Genomic DNA, 18,845 nt, shown 5'->3' on the forward strand with positions numbered 1-18,845 from the left:
CGGGTTAGAGTCCCGCTCCTTGAAAACGGCAGCTCTACCCTTTAGCTCAGTGCGGATGTTTCCTGTAATCCATGGCTTCTGGTTGGGGTATGTACGTTCGGTCACTGTGGGGACGACATCATCGATGCACTTATTGATGAAGCCAGTGACTGATGTGGTGTACTCCTCAATGCTATCTGAAGAATCCCGGAACATGTTCCAGTCTGTGCTAGCAAAACAGTCCTGTAGCTTAGCATCTTCGTCATCTGACCACTTTTTTATTAACCGAGTCACTGGTGCGTAAATTTCAGGGAGTACAAGGAGTTGAATGACATTTACACCTGCTTACAGATGTAGGATCTTAATTTGATCACACTGTTGCAGGAGAACTTCACTGCAATGCAGGAAATGTAAAACTTGCAGTGTATTTTAGGTTTAAAAAGGCTTCTGAAGTTTGTAATTTCCACTTTGAAATTTCAGACTTGATTTTCCCTTACGAAAAATACATCAACCCCATCAAAAATATCCATTAATCATAACCCACATAATAATTCATATTTCCTGTTGATGCAGGATTATTTTGCTGCTGTACCAAGCTGGCTCAAATTAAGATCCTACATCTATACGCTAGGAGGAAAATAGGGGTAGTGAAAGAATGGATGTTTTTAGTAGACAACTGAGAAACTAATTAATGAATATCGCTCAATTGGAATTAGGCTTCAGCTTCTGACAGCAATCATTGAGAAAGTGATTTATAACATCAGAAAACAAAATCATGCAGAGTGTAGATGAGAGATATGGAAACAATAGTTTTGCGCATCAGAGTCGATACGATTTCTGCAGTAGTGGGGGTGGGATATGGCAACGGAAACCACATCATCAGAGAATCAAAGTGGATTCATAGGTCTCAATCTCCACACTGCCATTGAGGAGGACGGAAAGAAAGGAGGTTTGTTGTCAACAGTCCCTCAAGTGCGTCAGCTCCTGCTCTGAACTGCTCTGCACACAAGTGGTTCATGTATACAGTTAGGTGACCTGGACTCACAGAGACCATGATGTAACTGAACAAAAAAATAAACGCAACATGCAACAATTTCAACAATTTTACTGAGTTACAGTTCATATAAGGCAACCAGTCAATTGAAATAAATTCATTAGGCCCTAATCTATGGATTTCACATGACTGGGAAGGAGCGCAGCCATGGGTGGGCCTGGGTCCCATTATGCCTGGCGAAAACCAAACACTGCATTCCACATTAAGAACCTTATACCAACGGTTAAGCATGGTGGTGGTAGTGATGGTTTGGGGATGCTTTGCTGCCTCAGCATCTGGATGACTTGCCTTAATAGAAGGAACCATGAATTCTGCTCTGTATCAGAGAATTCTACAGGAGAATGTCAGGCCATCCCCGTCTGTGAGCTGAAGCTGAAGTGCAGCTGGGTCATGCAGCAAGACAATGATCCAAAACACAAAATCAAGTCTACATGAAAATGGCTAAAAAGCAACACATTTTAGGTTTTGGAATGGCCTAGTCAAATTCCAGACTTAATCCCAAGTGAGATGTTGTGGCAGGACTTGAAACGAGCAGTTCATGTTGGAAAACCCACAAAAGTTGCTGAGTTAAAGCAGTTCTGCATGTAAGAGTGGGCCAAAATTATTCCACAGCAATGTGAGAGACAGATCAACAACTACAGCAAGCATTTGGTTGCAGTCATTGCAGCTAAAGGTGGCACAACCAGTTATTGAGTGTAAGGGGGCAATTACTTTTTTACACAGAGGCATTGGGTGTTGCATAACTTTGTTTATGAAATAAATTAAATAAGTATGTAATTATTGTGTTATTTGTTCACTCAGGTTCCTTTTATCTAATATTCGGTTTTGGTTGAAGATCTGATAACAGTAGAGAAAATTGTAAAGGGGGCAAATACTTTTTCACCGCACTGAAGCTAGCTAACACACTAGAAACAAACAAAAAAAAATGTTTAGAAAGTTGTTTTTAGTTGCCTGGTTTGCTAGATTGACATATACTAAATTCATTTGTAAACGGATGGGTATGTTGGTGTTAAAATACACCCAGTTATGCTATTTTGGACCACCAGGCTGCTAATGTCATTCAGCCTGTAGTTTTTGTGTTTATACTTATTCATAACAACAACGACAAGTTTGATGTCGGACGACATTAGAATGTTCATGATGTCATTGCGACAACTGTATAGCTACAGACAAGTCGATAGACGTAGTAAAAACAAGTCTTTAGTCTTGAAATCTTTGGTTGTTTAGTAAAATACCGTACTCACTGTTTAGCACATGGCCTCACATGTGAATCCTTTAAGAGATGGGTGGGGCTAAGGAGGTGTGAACGATCCTGAATAGGTGTAGACAAAGAAGAGCTCTCCAGTAGGTACCGAAACATTCAAGGGCCATTTTCTCAAAAGTGGGGTTACAAGTTTATCAACTTTCAAAGCAGAATTACTTTCCCATTGTTCCTCAACTGTAGAGTATGATATACCATTTACTAGCTCTAAGTCTCTACTTTTATCCAATGTAAAAAACACAATTTCAAAATGTTGCTACATAAGACCGAATCGAGCCGGTCGGTCACATATATCAAAAGGATCAAACAGACCACAACAGTACGTGGTCTTTGAAGTGCACATACTAAAACACTTATACAAACCACTGTGTTGGATGAGAACAGAAGTGCACACTTACCCTTTATGGCTAACTTACCAGCCATGTCGAACAGACTAACACACAAAGGAACCACAATATCACACCAACACAATGATATACTAAAACACCAAAGTATCAACATACAGTACTATCAGCAGTAAAATACAGCGATACTAACACATTAACCCACGATACTATCACACCAACAAACGATGCTAACACAGTGACACTCACCTGCCACTACACCAGCCATGTAGAGCAGACTGATGCGTAGGATGCCGTGGACCATCTCCAAGGGAACGCCGATCATCAGCTGGAGCAGAGCGTTGAACCCCAGCTGTTCCAACCTGAGAGACACAGTGAACAGGAGGACGACACTGGTCTCAATGACAAATGAATAATGCATAGTGTTTTAATCAGCTCCTTTGGTCTAGACACTTCATCAAAGGTATCTACAGAGGCCATCTATCACCATCTATCCATCAATCCTATCTATGGCATTATCTGTCAATGCAGTATCAATTATTTTTTGCTTCACACTGTGAGTGAGTGAATGAATGTGTGTGTGTGCGTGTGTGTGCGCGTGTGTGTGAGTGTAGGCGCTGGTGTGTGTGTGAATGAGGTGGGGTGGTTTCTTACCCAACGTGCATGAACATGTAGCTGAAGAAGCGCCACACCTGGAGGCGGTGTCTGGGATGGTACACCAGGGAGCTCTTCATGAAGTCTGGCTGGTACGTCTGCAGCACCCACTTATTCAGCATGATGCCATAGCACATGAACACAATGATCTGATGGGAGAGACGACACACACATGCTGGTTCACACCCACGTCTCTTCATTCAGACACTCATATCATATAGTACAGAGTTCTGTTTGGGAGCCAATTGTGATTCAGCTAATAAATGCCATGATTGTTGTCTTTTTTTTTTTGCCTTGCGTCGGCTGAAGACTTCCATTTTCACCGACAGGCGATGCACATACAGAAAGACACACGGAGCTGGTCCGATTCCATTAGCTCCTTTCATAGATCAATTAATCATAATTTCATGAATTTAAATGAAAGTGAAATAGTCTTTATCGTAGCCAAATTGTCATTACAGACCATTCACTGCCATTGTGAAGCATTTAAGAGCACTTACAGTACTTGGCTTTCTTCAGAATGACAGTGAGTTTGAGTAGAAGCAGGTTTTATAGCATTCCCTATTCAAGTCATGGCCACCGGGGATAAAGCAGTCTGTTGGTTTTCTTTTCTTTCCCGTCACTAAATTGTTCCATTAATATCACTAAATTGGCCAGAGAATAGTCCACTGGCTTGGTTGCCCAGTTCGACATCAGTTGCTGATAAGAATCCAAGAATCAGAGCATGAAAGCCAATAGACAGTGTTGCCTTCGAGGTCTGGCATTGAATATACCACTGTTTACCCAAGCGTGGGTCAGTGCCCAGACTGCCCATTATTGGATCACATCCATTTCCTCATATGACAAAGCTAAAGATGTTTTATGACAGAAACATTGTTGTGCTTATTTTAAGGGTCATAAGTAAATACTAACATCTTCAGGTGGGTCACAATGCAAGAGTGTTTGGGAACCACTGGTCTTAACAATGAGCAGTTCAGTCATGTGAGACCTCTCACCTGGATGATGGTAATGATGGCCATGAAGACAGGTGGGGGACACAAGCTGTTCTGGTGGAAGTACCAGCGCCGGTCTGTCTCACAGGGCAGGATCTCATAGGCCACGTAGCGCACAAAGCGCTTGTACACGCCCAGGCCCGTCTCGTCCAATAGAATCTCCCGCTGCAGCGTGCGGCGGCCATTGGCGATGGCCCGTCGGAAACTGCTGGAGCGTTTGCTGCTCATCTGAGGAGGGTGGAAGATAGAGAGAGAGAAAGGAGAGAGAGAGAGAAGGAGAGAGAGAGAGAATGAGAATGAGAGCGAGAGGGAGAAGGAGAAGGAGAAGGAGAGCGAGTGAGAGAGAGAGAGAGAGAGAGAGAGAGAGAGAGAGAAGGAAAGAGAGAAGTTAGTATTCCTTTGAATCTATAATTTGATAGCTAATTTGAATTGTCATGCTAAATGCCTGCAACTGCTTTTAGAAGTTGAAACACAACTATTATGCAGCAACCCTATGTCTTCCTAAAGTGCTGAAGCAAACTTTTGAAGGCACAGAGAACTGAAAAGCCATGTAGCCTAGCTGGGGCTAAGACGTTCAAAGTGCCAGCTGCACTCTACTTCAAACAAAGAGAATCTCCGTTCTCCCAGCTTCCAAGGGAGAGAAAAGACGCACGTCAACTTGAAGCGTTCGGGGCTAAAAGTGGAGGAGATTATTTCAGCGCTGCCTTGCATTGACAGGTACACATGGTGCCTCTCTTCACTCAAAATAACCATGTGATTTTGCCATTGAGGGGCAAAGCTCTGCTGAGTAGAACTGTTCAACCCGGCGGAAAGTGGAGAATGCGGTGGGGAGACGGATGACAGCCTCCTGTTATCAAATCAAATCAAATTGTATTTGTCACATGCGCCGAATACAACAGGTGTAGACCTTACAGTGAAATGCTTACTAACAAGCCCTTAACCAACAATGCAGTTTTAAGAAAAATAAGTGTTCAGTAAAAAATAGATAAGTAAAAAAAAAAATACAAAAAAAAAATTATAATAATTAAAGAGCAGCAGTAAAATAACAGTAGTATCATGGATACTCCAGGTTTTCTAAGTGAGCAGTAACGATACAGCTGTGTGCTAGCATGACTTGGTACATGGAACCCTGGAAGTTTGCAGCTTTAGTAGGATCTTGAGATAACACCCTGGTGCAACCACCCAAAAAATATATAAATGTTACTAGATGACAAACATATTGTAGCATGAATCTGGAAGAAAATGAACGTCCTCTTATGACGACAATAAATCTGAATCTGAAAAGCTCTACAAGGAAAGGACACTGGAAAAAGCAAACTGATCTGTGTTTACCTATACAATGGAGAAATGCTTAAATCCAAGATGATACACAGACAAAATTGCAAGCCACATTCCTACTGTATCCATCTATACTGCAGCAGTTGTCAGAGTCGCCACAGACCCCACCAGACAGGCAGCTAAAGCAAACCAACCATAATTCATTAGATGCTGTCGTGTGCAGGCTCATTACATCCGGACACTGCGGGGAGTAAAATAATGAAAGTAATCGTGGTCAATATCAATACAGCGCTAACAAAATAAAAAAAAACAAGGACACTAAGAAATATATAACAAACAAATGAATCTTGAAAGAAAATAATTTAGGAATAACAGAAATATAGTTAGTCTGTAGAGCGGTAGTGGATGATGGTGGTGGTGAAGTTTAGCGGAGCGGGATGCCGTGAGACACATATTAAGTCATTACGATGCCGGGGTTGAACAATGAGCGAGTGTGGGCCTGTGGCATGTTGATAACCAGCGTGAGCATGAGAGGAGCTGCCGGCCCTCCCGTGGCTGCACCACTGCATATTTTAGCATGGAGATCAAGCCCAGGAAATGCAATTATACTGTCCGTGCGCTAGGAGGGAGAGGAAAGCAGAAGAGATGGGAGGGAGACATTAGGAAGTAAGGAAAGGAAAATTAGGTAGGGAAAATGGGATACCTGTGTGGATCGACTCGCTCCGGGAAAGGACAGCTGCCGTTGGACTGCGGAAGTGAATTGTTTCCACCTGTCTTCAATAATGTCTTTATTAGAAGACTTAAGAGACTGAATGGGAGAAAGGGAAGGTGTTTGTGTGGGATTTCTTTTCTAAACGATGCCTGTGTTTCCAGTGTTTTATCTGTTTGTTCTCCCAAAACACCTGCTGCCTCTCCTCTTAGCGACACGTTTCATCTCGCTCTCTGACATTTGAGCTCCTGAATGTTCCTGGGAGACATTTCCAGATAGACACTTGTCATTCTGCCCCGCCTTCTCCTCCGACATGAGGGACCGCCGCTTCTAAAGTGAGAATTAAGCGGCCTTTGAAGTTCGGGATGTGAGAGAGGGAGGCAGACAATAAAGCACGTTAGCACGGAAGCTGATGACTTGACTGGTGAGCCCTGAGAAACTCAGTAGGAGCACTCTAGCAGGGTGTGCTAGCATCACATCAGACTATGGCATCAACAAGGTCCGCAGCTAAAACTCCCCTGACAAGAAGGAGATTTCTGCCAGGGAATATAATTGATATTAAAGGCTATGGCTAAAGATGGAGCTAAAGATATAATTAACTTCCAGGGAGACCGGAATGAACCTAATTGACATCGGTGTGTGTTTGCGTGTGTATGCCCGTGTGTGTATGTGTGTGTGTGTGTGTGTGCGTGTGTGTGCGTGCACACGTGTGTATTTAAAACAGCAGGGTGCTCACACTCCCCTCCTTGAGAACAGTGTGTGGGGTTACAGTACATGTTGGTACTCAGCTCAGCTCCAGCCTCTGTCCATGACTTAATTAGTACTGGTGTTTGGTCAATACTGTACTGCTCAATAGTTTGAATTAATAATGACACATAAAGATGCTATTTGTTCCATAGTTGTCTCTATATAGAGGTACATGTGTATATTGAGTTTGGTATAGAGTCATTCTAAATGATTCAGGCTATCCATTCCAGAACATTTCCAAAGTTGGGCCTGATGCTCACCAAACAATGTGAGCTGAACTTTGGTGCAAAATCAAACTTATTTAATGAATAGCTGATTGGGAGAGCATCAGCTCTCGCTCTTACACAGAGTCCTCCAGGCTCTAAAGCTAACTAGCTTGATGAAAAATCAAATCAAATTTATTTATAAAGCCCTTTTTTTGGCAGATGTCCCAAAGTTCTATACAGAAACCCAGTCTAAAATCACAAACAGCAAGCAATGCAGAAATCATTCAATGAATGTTACTCAATAATTTACTACATACTGTGCAGAACCAGGTTGGAATCCTAATGTTCCTGAATCACCATGTAGTAAATGACTCACCATCACTTAGTTCTGCTAAACAGGATCAGCACACCATTTACCACACATTTACTGGTCATTTATAATGTATTATTAAGCTATTAAAAGCACACACACACACATACACACACACACAGTAACATAAGATAAACTAAATCACTGTGTTCGCTCACCTTCTCCACTGACCCAGATTCTCAGAGCCATTCTACCAAAATCCTTTTAAAATGAGAGCCCACCTTTATCTCCCTAGCAGCCCACAGCCACAACCCTCCTTCATGGTTTAATCATCAGGACCTAAACTGGAAAAACCTTCACTCCACGACACTTCAGCAAAGTGCACCACTTTGTAGCCAGCAACCCAACTAAAAGAGACATGGTGCTTGTCTGTGTTTGTGTGTGTGTGTGTGTGTGTGTGTGTTGCGAGGGTGTGTGTTTGTGTGTGTGTGTTGCGAGGGTGTGTGTGTGTGTTGTCTGTCCCTCCAGTGAGGCCCTGCTTGTCGACTCAGAAGACAGATGCACCCTGGGCACTAAACACTGTTAGAACGACCCTATTGAAGTCTGTAAACACTATAACGACCACACTGGAGCCACTAAATATCCCAAATGGCCTTGCTGGGGACACTAAACACTCCCAAAGAGCGCTTCAGTCAGGTCACAGGTGACATACGGTGCTCTACCTCATCCCCTCTTCAAGCGGAGCAGAAACACAGAGAATCCCTGCAGCAATATTAGTGTTAAACAGGAAAGAGGAAATATTGTCACTTGACTATGTACTGTAGCTGACTGAAGCATGCGTGGTAAAGTTTGCCTAACGTTTTATATATTTTTCTGTCATGACTACAACACAACGCACATTGACAGATGGTGGCAGCGGTGGGATCCGTACTGGTGTATCTCTCCGATTAAGGATGAACAATGACTAGGGAAAGGAATCTTTCCTGAAAATAGTCACCTGACAATGAGGTGTGTGGTGGAATCAACGTTGTTTCAACATAAAGTGTCAACGTATTGTGATGTGGAATCAACGTGCAAAAGACATTGGATTTGAAAAAGTTGTCAACCAGTTCTGTTTTCATCTCATTTCAGCCGGCGTTGTAAACATTGTAAGTGTGTGTGTATGTGTATGTGTGTTTGTAAGTGTGTGTGGGCCTGTCGGAGTACAGGTCTGCGACCCCCATGAGAGGCTTTAGCGGAGCGCTAGTTATTCACCCCTCAGGCTGGTCTGATGGAGCTCTCTGGCTCTGATCAGCCAGCATGAAAAACATGGGACTTCAAACACATTTACACACTCACACAGCCACATGCTACTGAACTTGTGGGCCAAGAGCTCGCTTCCGACAAATGTACACCCAGTCATGTAGAGACAGTATGTGTGGATCAATAACTCACACAGCCCGAAGACCAATATAGCAAAGGAGAGTTTAACATCCCCGTTCTGCAGACTAGCAGGATGAAAGCCACAGCGCCTCGGGGCCAAAAGAGCGTCAGGATTGAAAGTTAGACATAACTGCTGATGTACAGTATCTAGAGTGCACAGATGTGTGAAAACACACACAGCCCACTACACACTGCTCCAGGTCCACAGGCAGGGGTATTTTATCTTCTTGGCCAGGTCTTAATTCAGGCCAGACGGCAGACTGTAGACACTGGTGATAATATAATGGCAGCGGTGCACTTTCCAACTCAAAATACCATTCATCCGTCACATACTGTCAATGGTGTCCCTCTTATAAATCTCCCTGAAAGAGAGGGAGGGAGAGATAGAGAGAGAGAGAGGCAGGCAGACAGAGGAAAAGTGAAGGAGATGGAAAAAGAAAGAAAGAAAGAAAGAAAGAAAGAAAGAAAGAAAGAGGGGGCAGAAGGAGGAAGGGAGAAGGAAAAATAAAGTGTGATAGAGAGAGAGAGAAGAAGACAACCAGAGGGAGGCTGGGGGGGATCTCAGTTTGGTTATGACCTGGTTCGAAATGTCACGCTACATTTGCATGTTCTCTCCGACAAACTAAACCAGAGCACCACCAGTACAGACCCGCTCTTATAAGACACACATCACACAGAGAAGAAAACAGATTCCCGTCAGCATTTGAATATCATCCAAATTAGTCAGCAAATCTGTATGGTGAGCATGTGTAAGGTGAATGAGTCTGTGTGTGCATGTATTAGCTTTCCTGATCATGTGTTAAGTGAGCAAGCGCACGTCCTCTGTGAGTGTGTGTGTGCCCATTCAGTGAAAATGTATGCAAACTGTGTGTGTGCACATGTGTGTCAGACAAATCTTTACCAATCAGACATGGATGTCGATATCTGTGAGGCTGGGCATTCTCAAATTACCTTAGATTACTGCCTGCTACTACCAATGCTGGGCTGATCGAACCCAATTTGCATTTGGCTGACGGTGAATGTTAAACTGTCTTACTGATGCTGCCTAAACCTGGGGAGGGTTTTAACATAAGATCTGGAGCTGCACGGGTGACGGAGAAGAAAACAGAATCTGAGCGGTTGACAGGGGGGGGTTAAAGGAAAGGGGGGGGGGGATGATATTGGGGAGAGAGGGGGGTTACGTTATGAAAAAAGGGGTACAATTAAAGGAGGATAAGATTTGCAGAAGGGAGTAGTCAGAGGGAAGAGTATCACATCTGAGATGGAGGGAGTAACAGAAGGAAGAGGCGTGAAGATCCAAAAAGGGAGGGTGGATGATAGGAGGAGGGCAAACTAAAGGAAGGGGTTGAAATGTCAGCGAGAGCGCCTGCATCTGCATTGCTGCTCACACACTAGAAGCGAGACCTGAACATTTGGAAGGGGAACTAAATGAAACAGCTATCATTACAAACCATGAGCAGAACAGAGCGAAGGAAGGAATCAGCTTAGGGAAGTGAAAATATGTCAGGAATTGCATTGCGTTGAATTAATCACGCTGCTTAAACCCATATGCTGTGAGGAGAAGAAACATGCTCTGATCTACGACTATACTCAGGGCTAAGAATCACCTCAGCCCCTTTAAAAGGCTTTGCATTAATTCAAATATATAGGAACAAAGGTCTAAACACAGACTGGTTAAGTGGAGAGGAATGAATAAGAATATATCTGACCTCCTAGCAGCATCACAAGACATTTCTCAGTAGAAGACATTGAGGCAGGGTTTTCACCTTTTCTCCACCAACAGCTAATACAGTATAATGTATCACAGTGTGTGTGTGTGTGTGTCTGTGGCACTTGTGTGTGTGTGTGTGTGTGTGTATTTATTTATCATTGCATTCTGTTTGTGTGTATTTATAATTACATTTAATTAGAAAGATCAAACCTCTTTCTGAAGAACTAAATACTTCAATGGTCAGGTACATTTTGTCATCACGAACCTCCTCGCTGTCTTTTCTCGAATCATTCTGTAGCAAGTGTGTGTGTGTGTGTCCTCTACGTGCTTCTGTGTGTGTGTGTCTGCGTGTCCGTTCCCAGTCACTCACCAGCTCGATGAGCTCCTGGTAGCACACCTGTCCATCCTCGTTGCTCTGCACCAGGGCGAACAGCATGTCCAGTTTGGAGGGGTCCAGCTGCAGCTCATGGTGCTCCACCAGACTGGTGAAGTTCTCCACTGCGATGAAACCGGTGTTGTCTGGGTCCAGCTGGCGATCACAACAACACATTAATATCGGTGAAGGCTGATCAGAATGATGCTGTTGATGATGATGGTAGTGCTTATTAGCAAGGATGGGCTCAATTCCATTTCAATTCAGTGAATTCAAGATTTGAAAAGTGCCATTTATTTTCCATTAAGATTTTTGAATTCTTGAATTGGAATTTCCATTCCTTTCCTAAATTGAGTAAATTCAAAGGGAATGAATCCTGTTCATTCAAATAATTATCTTTCTCTACCTCCCATTCTTCATTATCATAACACATCCTATCTGCAGTGCTTTTAAAAAAACACATTGCACTCAATAAGCAACAGTGATGTAGAGAGGTACTGTAGTTATCAACTAGTCCATAGACAGCAGTCGACAGCAGAGACACAATAGAACAGACAGACCAGGACAATGGAAAGCAACAGAGCCAAGAGAGAAGAATCTGTCAACGAGAGCAGCGTTAATTAAGCCATACTATCAGTGGGAACGTCAATGGAAGAATTAGACCTGCCTTAAAAACAGAACACTAGCTAGCTGTATTTATTCTAATTAAATGGGCAGGAGAGAAGAAAAGAACAGGCTGATAACATCAGTCATTTGGCAGGACTGATAACCGAAATGGGCCAACATGTCAAAATGGTATACCGTGACTTGAACACACTGTACGTGTGATGCGTGTGATAGAAGGAGTCAGGCGCAGGAGAGTAATACGCATCCAAAGAGTTTATTCCGTCGATAAACAGTTGTGCAAGCATGCGACAACAACACTCAGGCACAGGGGAAAATACTACCCTGGCAACAACAAGGTAAGTGTAGCTCAACCGAGCTACACACAGCTCACAACAAACAATCACCCACACAGACAAGGAAGCAGAGGGAACACTTATACAATGACTAATTGGGGATAAGGACCAAGTGTGTGTGATTAATTAGACAAGACAAGTGGAGTGAGGATAAATGGATCGGCAGCAGCTAGTAAGCCGGTGACGACGAACGCCGAAACCTGCCCAAACAAGGAGGGGAGGCAGCCTCGGCGGAAGTCGTGACAGTACGACTGAAAACCCACCGCTGTCACCATATGTCGTTGTACAGAATGAAATCAGCAGAGAACATTAGATTCTCTGGAGTTTTTCTTTCATTTTAGAGTAGAAGTCACAGTTTGCCTTCTAATGAGTTAGTGAGTCAAGTTCTAATTTCATTTGTGGACCAATCAGGACAGTGTGGCTTTCATTAATCACCACTCTCACTGCGAGGCGACCGGCCCCCGTGGGTTATTACCACTGGTGCTCGCATGCCTCGGCCAACCCGTAATTAATTTAAGCAGGGGAGTGTCATAAAAACGCCAGAGTTTAGTCGGCCCAAATAGTGCCGGTTAAAAATGGCCCATAAAGTATAGGGTGTGTATGTGCGTGTGGTGTACAGTGTGTATGGGCCCTCGTCCGAGTGTGTTGTTATGTTTGTACTGCCTCTTTTTCTTCCTTTTTTAAATATTCCATTTCATTTGTTTCAATGGCTCATTAATATCCAGTGCTAGTTTATATTTAGGGTGTCTAGCAGTGTCTGTGTATGAGTTTGCCTAAGGCCAAACCCAACCAGCACAAACAGACCACATGGGACAACCGCTCAGTGCCTAGCCCTTTACTATGCTTCCTGTAATGCTAACGTAGACTCATTAGGCATCAGAGAGTAAACCAACAGCTCCTTGTCGCTCCAGGGCGGAACAGTTGTCTTTCAGCTGTTGCATCACTCTGGAGTCCCTCACAGTGTGTATCATGTTGGTCTGTGCAAAGACAGGAGAGACTTTCAATGTTACCCATTGTGTTTTGGGTCCTCTCGTTCTGAATATAGATGGCCCTGTGACTCAGTGGGCAGAGGCAATTTCCCTGGCTGCCTCAGGATCAGGAGTGGAGAGGGGCTGTATAAACACTGAGCCTGGCAGTACCTGTCTATACTGCAGCAGCCACAAGGTTAACAGCTCTACAGCTCCATTTAGGGACAAGGAAGATCAATCAGAAAATCCCTGGGAGTGCCTGATAGAGTGTGTGTGTGTGTGTGTGTGTGTGTGTTTTTCCTAATTTTGTTGTGTTACAGTCTGAATATAAAATGGCTTACAGTGAGGGAAAAAAGTATTTGATCCCACTGACAAAGAAATGATTAGTCTATAATTTTAATGGTAGGTTTATTTGAACAGTGAGAGACAGAATAACAACAAAAAAATCCAGAAAAACACATGTCAAAAATGTTATAAATTGATTTGCATTTTAATGAGGGAAATAAGTATTTGACCCCTCTGCAAAACATTACTTAGTACTTGGTGGCAAAACCCTTGTTGGCAATCACAGAGGTCAGACGTTTCTTGTAGTTGGCCACCAGGTTTGCACACCTCTCAGGAGGGATTTTGTCCCACTCCTCTTTGCAGATCTTCTCCAAGTCACTAAAGTTTCGAACCTTCAGCTCCCTCCACAGATTTTCTATGGGATTAAGGTCTGGAGACTGGCTAGGCCACTCCAGGACCTTAATGTGCTTCTTCTTGAGCCACTCCTTTGTTGCCTTGGCCGTGTGTTTTGGGTCATTGTCATGCTGGAATACCCATCCACGACCCATTTTCAATGCCCTGGCTGAGGGAAGGAGGTTCTCACCCAAGATTTGACGGTACATGGCCCCGTCCATCGTCCCTTTGATGCAGTGAAGTTGTCCTGTCCCCTTAGCAGAAAAACACCCCCAAAGCATAATGTTTCCACCTCCATGTTTGATGGTGGGGATGGTGTTCTTGGGGTCATAGGCAGCATTCCTCCTCCTCCAAACACGGCGAGTTGAGTTGATGCCAAAGAGCTCCATTTTGGTCTCATCTGACCACAACACTTTCACCCAGTTCCCCTCTGAATCATTCAGATGTTCATTGGCAAACTTTAGACGGCCCTGTATATGTGCTTTCTTGAGCAGGGGGACCTTGCGGGCGCTGCAGGATTTCAGTCCTTCACGGCGTAGTGTGTTACCAATTGTATTCTTGGTGACTATGGTCCCAGCTGCCTTGAGATCTTTGACAAGATCCTCCCGTGTAGTTCTGGGCTGATTCCTCACCGTTCTCATGATCATTGCAACTCCACGAGGTGAGATCTTGCATGGAGCCCCAGGCCGAAGGAGATTGACAGTTCTTTTGTGTTTCAATACACCCAGTCACCCAGTCCTTCCTAACTCAGTTGCCGGTGAGGAAGGAAACCGCTCAGGGATTTCACCATGAGGCAAATGGTGACTTTAAAACAGTTGCAGAGTTGAATAACTGTTATAGGAGAAAACTGAGGATGGATCAACAACATTGTATTTACTCCACCATACTTTCCTTATTGATAGAGTGAAAAGAAGGAAGCCTGTAGAGAATACAAATATTCCAAAACATGCATCCTGTTTGCAACAAGGCACTAAAGTAATACTGCAAAAAATGTGGCAAAGCAATTAACTTTTTGTCCTGAATACAAAGTGTTGTGTTTAGGGCAAATCCAATACAACACATTCCAAGTACCACTCTCCATATTTTCAAGCATTGTGGTGGCTGCATCATGTTATGGGTATGCTTGTAAACGTTAAGGACTGGGGAGTTTTTCAGGATAAAAAAGAAATGGAAGTATCTTAGAGGAAAACCTGGTTCAGTCTGCTCTCCACCAGACACTGAGAGATTAATTCAACTTTCAGCAGGACAACAAGCTAAAACACAAGGCCAAATCTACACTGGAGTTGCTTACCAAGAAGACAGTGAATGTTCCTGAGTGGCCAAGTTAGAGTTTTGACTTAAATCTACTTGAAAATCTATGGCAATACCTGAAAATGGTTGTCTAGCAATGATCAACAACCAATTTGACAGAGCTTGAAGAATTTTGAAAAGAATAATGGTCACAATGGAAAGCTCTTAGAGACTTAACCTGAAAGACACACAGCTGTAATTGCTGCCAAAGGTGCATACAAAGTATTGACTCAGGGGTGTGAATACTTATGTAAATGAGATATTTCTGTATTTCATTTTCAATACATTTGCAAACATTTCTAAAAACATGTTTTTACGTCGTCATTATGGGGTATTGTGTGTACATAGGTGAGAAAAAAAGTTTTGAATTCAGGCTGTAACACAGCAAAATGTGGAATAAGTCAAGGGGTATGAATAGTTTCTGAAGGCACAAGTGTCTATGAGTCTGTCTTTGTGGAGTTATTTTCCTCCTCCACTGTACTGATTTCAGCAGCGTTTACAGCTGTTTAATTGAACACAAGCAACTCTTTAATAACATTTAATCTACTGCTCACCCTCACCAGGTATCTTGTTATTTATTTATTAACCCAGAGGCAGGGTACTAGCAGTCAGATACTAGTGTGTAAGCTTTGATGATGCTTCCAGTCAGATGGTAGCATGTTTGCTCTGTTGATACTAGCAATCAAATGTTAGCGCCCTACCCTTTCTGAATGCTGATACCAGGAACTACTGTAAATGCCTGTGTTTTCATGATCCCGCTTTGTTGTAAAATAAATGTTTAATCTCAACAGGCAGGCACACGTACAAACGTACACACACACACACACACGTGGACACGGACACAAACACGCGGACACGGGGACACACACAAACACACAACTGTAATCAGTCAACTAGCGACATAACACACAATGGGTAATCTCTGCTGAACGTCGGGGCCCCTCGCTGACTGGGCCTGACCGCCTGGAGCTTGTATGAGGCTTCCTGAAATGCAGCTAAAGTGAATGCATGTATGAAAATTAACCAAGAAATAAAGAAGGCTCAGATCTATTTTTACTTAATCCCCTTACTGTGTGTTTCACGGAGGTTTGTTGAATCACAGTCAATTCTTCCCCCGGCGCCGAGGAGAGAGAGAGAAGGGGTTCAGATACAACCAGTGTTTTGCACAGGCTGAGTGTAGGACACTAGGATGATAGGAGGGGTACAGAGGGAGGGTAGGACCATAATCAGGGTTTGAGTTTTAGTGAGGTCTGGAAGGGTGGGGGGACAAGCAAATAAAACTGCAAAAACTAGCAAATATTACCCCAGCCAGTACTACCTTGGCTGCTGTAGGTTCATTCACCTCAGTCGATCTACAAACACGTAGCCTATTAGCTATACAATTGTAATGTTATACCCCTGAAAGGGGGGAAATATGAGAAATTATTCACACTGACACGTATAGCATCAGCGACTGTTCAGTCAGTTGTACTGATGAATTGCATAAAATCATCAACCTTTTACACACATATCTCTTTTCTCAAACTACGTAGCGTTCACATTTTCCTAGGCATTACTAATCAAGCTCTGCACAAACACACATCAATGGAGCACACAGATGATCGTATTATCATATTCACATGAATTATTAGAATATTACTTATGATTCTGTATTAATATCAGTGATGTAGAGGTTAAAATAAAAAGTGGGTAATGGGTAAACTAAACTCCAGTGGGCAATCGAGATAAGACGAACAACCACTGATATAAACAAAAACGTATGACATTTTTAGAACTTTGTTTGCATTTTGATTGCATTTTAATGTAGGGAAGATAGGCCATGTGGAGATGTTCACATTGAAACCACCGTACTAACCTCACTCTCTCTGCTTGCTTCCTCTCTCTATCTGTCTCCTCTGCTTCCTTCTGCAGGCATTGCAGCCTGCCTCAGCCTCACCACTGAGCGCCACATCACTGTCTGTCTCAGTAGCCTACTCTCTGTAAAGCAAAGTTATTATGAGAACTTAGTAGCCTATTTTTTTCTCCTGCTGAGGTAGGCTCTGTTTAACGTTAGCTTCTTGATTCATCCTTCTAGCTGGCTACGTAATACTAGCCAGAGCCCTTCAACCAGGAGGCTCCTCAGAGGAGGATGGGAATGACCATCCTACTCAGTGCATTTCATAAAAATAAAAGTAGTGAAACATTAAAGATCCTGCTTTGTGGCATTTCGCGAAGGTACTATGTGATACTGATCGCACTATACGTTTTTGTGCGTGTAGATATGGTTGTCCTTGTTCGATAGAGCCATTGGATGTCTTTCAATTATATTCCTATCAGCGGATTCATTGCTAAATAGACAAGCTGACACCTTTTCTCCAGTCTCTGAAAGACTACAACCCGTGTGGGGTGGTGCTTGGTGCTCTGGCCCCGTCCCTCCCCTAAGGTAGGCTTTTTTGAAAGGGAGGCGGACACCAACAACACAATCCTTTGGGCAAAATGGAAAAAACTGACCAGACCGCAATGGCTTCAAGTGATTCCTCTCACCAACATGAATTCGATAATGGAGCATTATTTTTGCTACATGGTGACATTCAACCATACATGTTTCAACCGGAATATAGCGAAGAGGATTCGAAACAAATAGTTAGATTTCGCTAGAAGCTCAGCTACAGCCGATGCCATGACAAATACGGTGGCTAGCTAAGTAAGTTATTTTTCCTGCAAGCCCCCTAGCTAGCTAACTTTAGTTTATCTACTGAAACCCATATTGTGTATTGCTGGCTAACATGTGTTACATTGGGGGGAAATATAAAAAAAAATGATGTTTGCTAACTTAGGAAGGTAGCTAGCTAGTCTAGCTAGCTAAGTTAGCTAAACAACTACAGGTAGTCATATCTATGACTAAAAATAGATGAGTTGTTACAATCTGAGATCTATTGTATCTCGATTGTAAAACCTTTTTTTTTTTTTTTTTTTTTTTTTTTTTTTTTGGTCATTTAGCAGACGCTCTTATCCAGAGCGACTTACAGGAGCAATTAGGGTTAAGTGCCTTGCTCAAGGGCACATCGACAGATTTTTCAACTAGTCGGCTCGGGGATTAGAACCAGCGACCTTTCGGTTACTGGCACAACGCTCTTAACCACTAAGCTACCAGCCGCCCTATTCACACTTTTCTCTTTTTAGTCGTAGATATGGCTAGTTACTAAACAGCAAGCTACAACGTTACAACCAGCCACCTAAAGCTAGGCTTACCAGCAAACATTAGCATGACTGGAGTTGGCTAGCTAGTTAGCCTGGCACCTGCTAACTTGTTACTATGCGCCAGGCCTCGCGTTTGTAACTTTTCAGCAAACGTGTAACATTAATGGTAAATTGTTTTATTAGCCAGCTATGTAACATAATTGACAAGGGTTGACATTGGTTATGATTTCAAAATCACAAAATTATAGGCATGACGCAAGATGGGATTCCAAACAGATGTAAATGACAATTATTGGCTATCTAGCAAGCTAGCTATCTAAGTTTACTAGCTAACAGTGAGTAGAAACAATAATACAACAATTTAACTGTTGTAAATCTTTAAAACTGATAAGCTGGTTTTACTATAAAGAAATATTTGCCTAAGCATACTGATAGACATGGCTGTAGCTAGATACTGTCTGCCTAGCTACCTAGGTACATTTGTACGGTCTGGTCACTGTACAAAGGCTGAGAGTTATGCCATATTTCTTTCTATAGACCCTTTTCCAGTACACGTCACACTGACATCACGCACAGATGCGCGCAATTCTTGGCGGCGGTAAGAAAGCTATCGCCATCTGCGCCCATTCAACATAGCCTAGATTTACGTTTGTATTACTTCTAAACAAAATAACTTTTTGGGGTTCTCATACGCTTACAATTATGTTTTGATTGTTTTTGAAGTATAATG

At 42.9% G+C, this 18,845-nt stretch overlaps 1 protein-coding gene across 2 annotated transcripts in view; it reads right to left on the reverse strand.

Moving 5' to 3' along the window:
• The window catches only part of rhbdl1 (rhomboid, veinlet-like 1), a 69,060-nt gene that overhangs the window by 37,549 nt on the left and 12,666 nt on the right, over positions 1 to 18,845 (reverse strand). The window contains exons 1-5 of one of the 2 annotated variants that reach the window (XM_084176435.1): positions 16,791 to 16,865; positions 11,038 to 11,196; positions 4,288 to 4,512; positions 3,293 to 3,441; positions 2,888 to 3,000 (exon numbers count right to left, since the gene is read on the reverse strand). In XM_084176435.1, coding sequence (XP_084032561.1) covers positions 2,888 to 3,000; positions 3,293 to 3,441; positions 4,288 to 4,512; positions 11,038 to 11,103 — 553 coding nt within the window. In that variant the 5' untranslated portion in view covers positions 11,104 to 11,196; positions 16,791 to 16,865. Of the gene's footprint in view, positions 1 to 2,887; positions 3,001 to 3,292; positions 3,442 to 4,287; positions 4,513 to 11,037; positions 11,197 to 16,790; positions 16,866 to 18,845 lie in introns of those variants that run through there. The other variant, XM_084176434.1, reaches the window with a different exon arrangement.

This window comes from Coregonus lavaretus, assembly GCF_964263955.1.
Source record: "Coregonus lavaretus genome assembly, chromosome: 1".
In the NCBI taxonomy this organism is placed as follows: Eukaryota; Metazoa; Chordata; class Actinopteri; order Salmoniformes; family Salmonidae; genus Coregonus; species Coregonus lavaretus.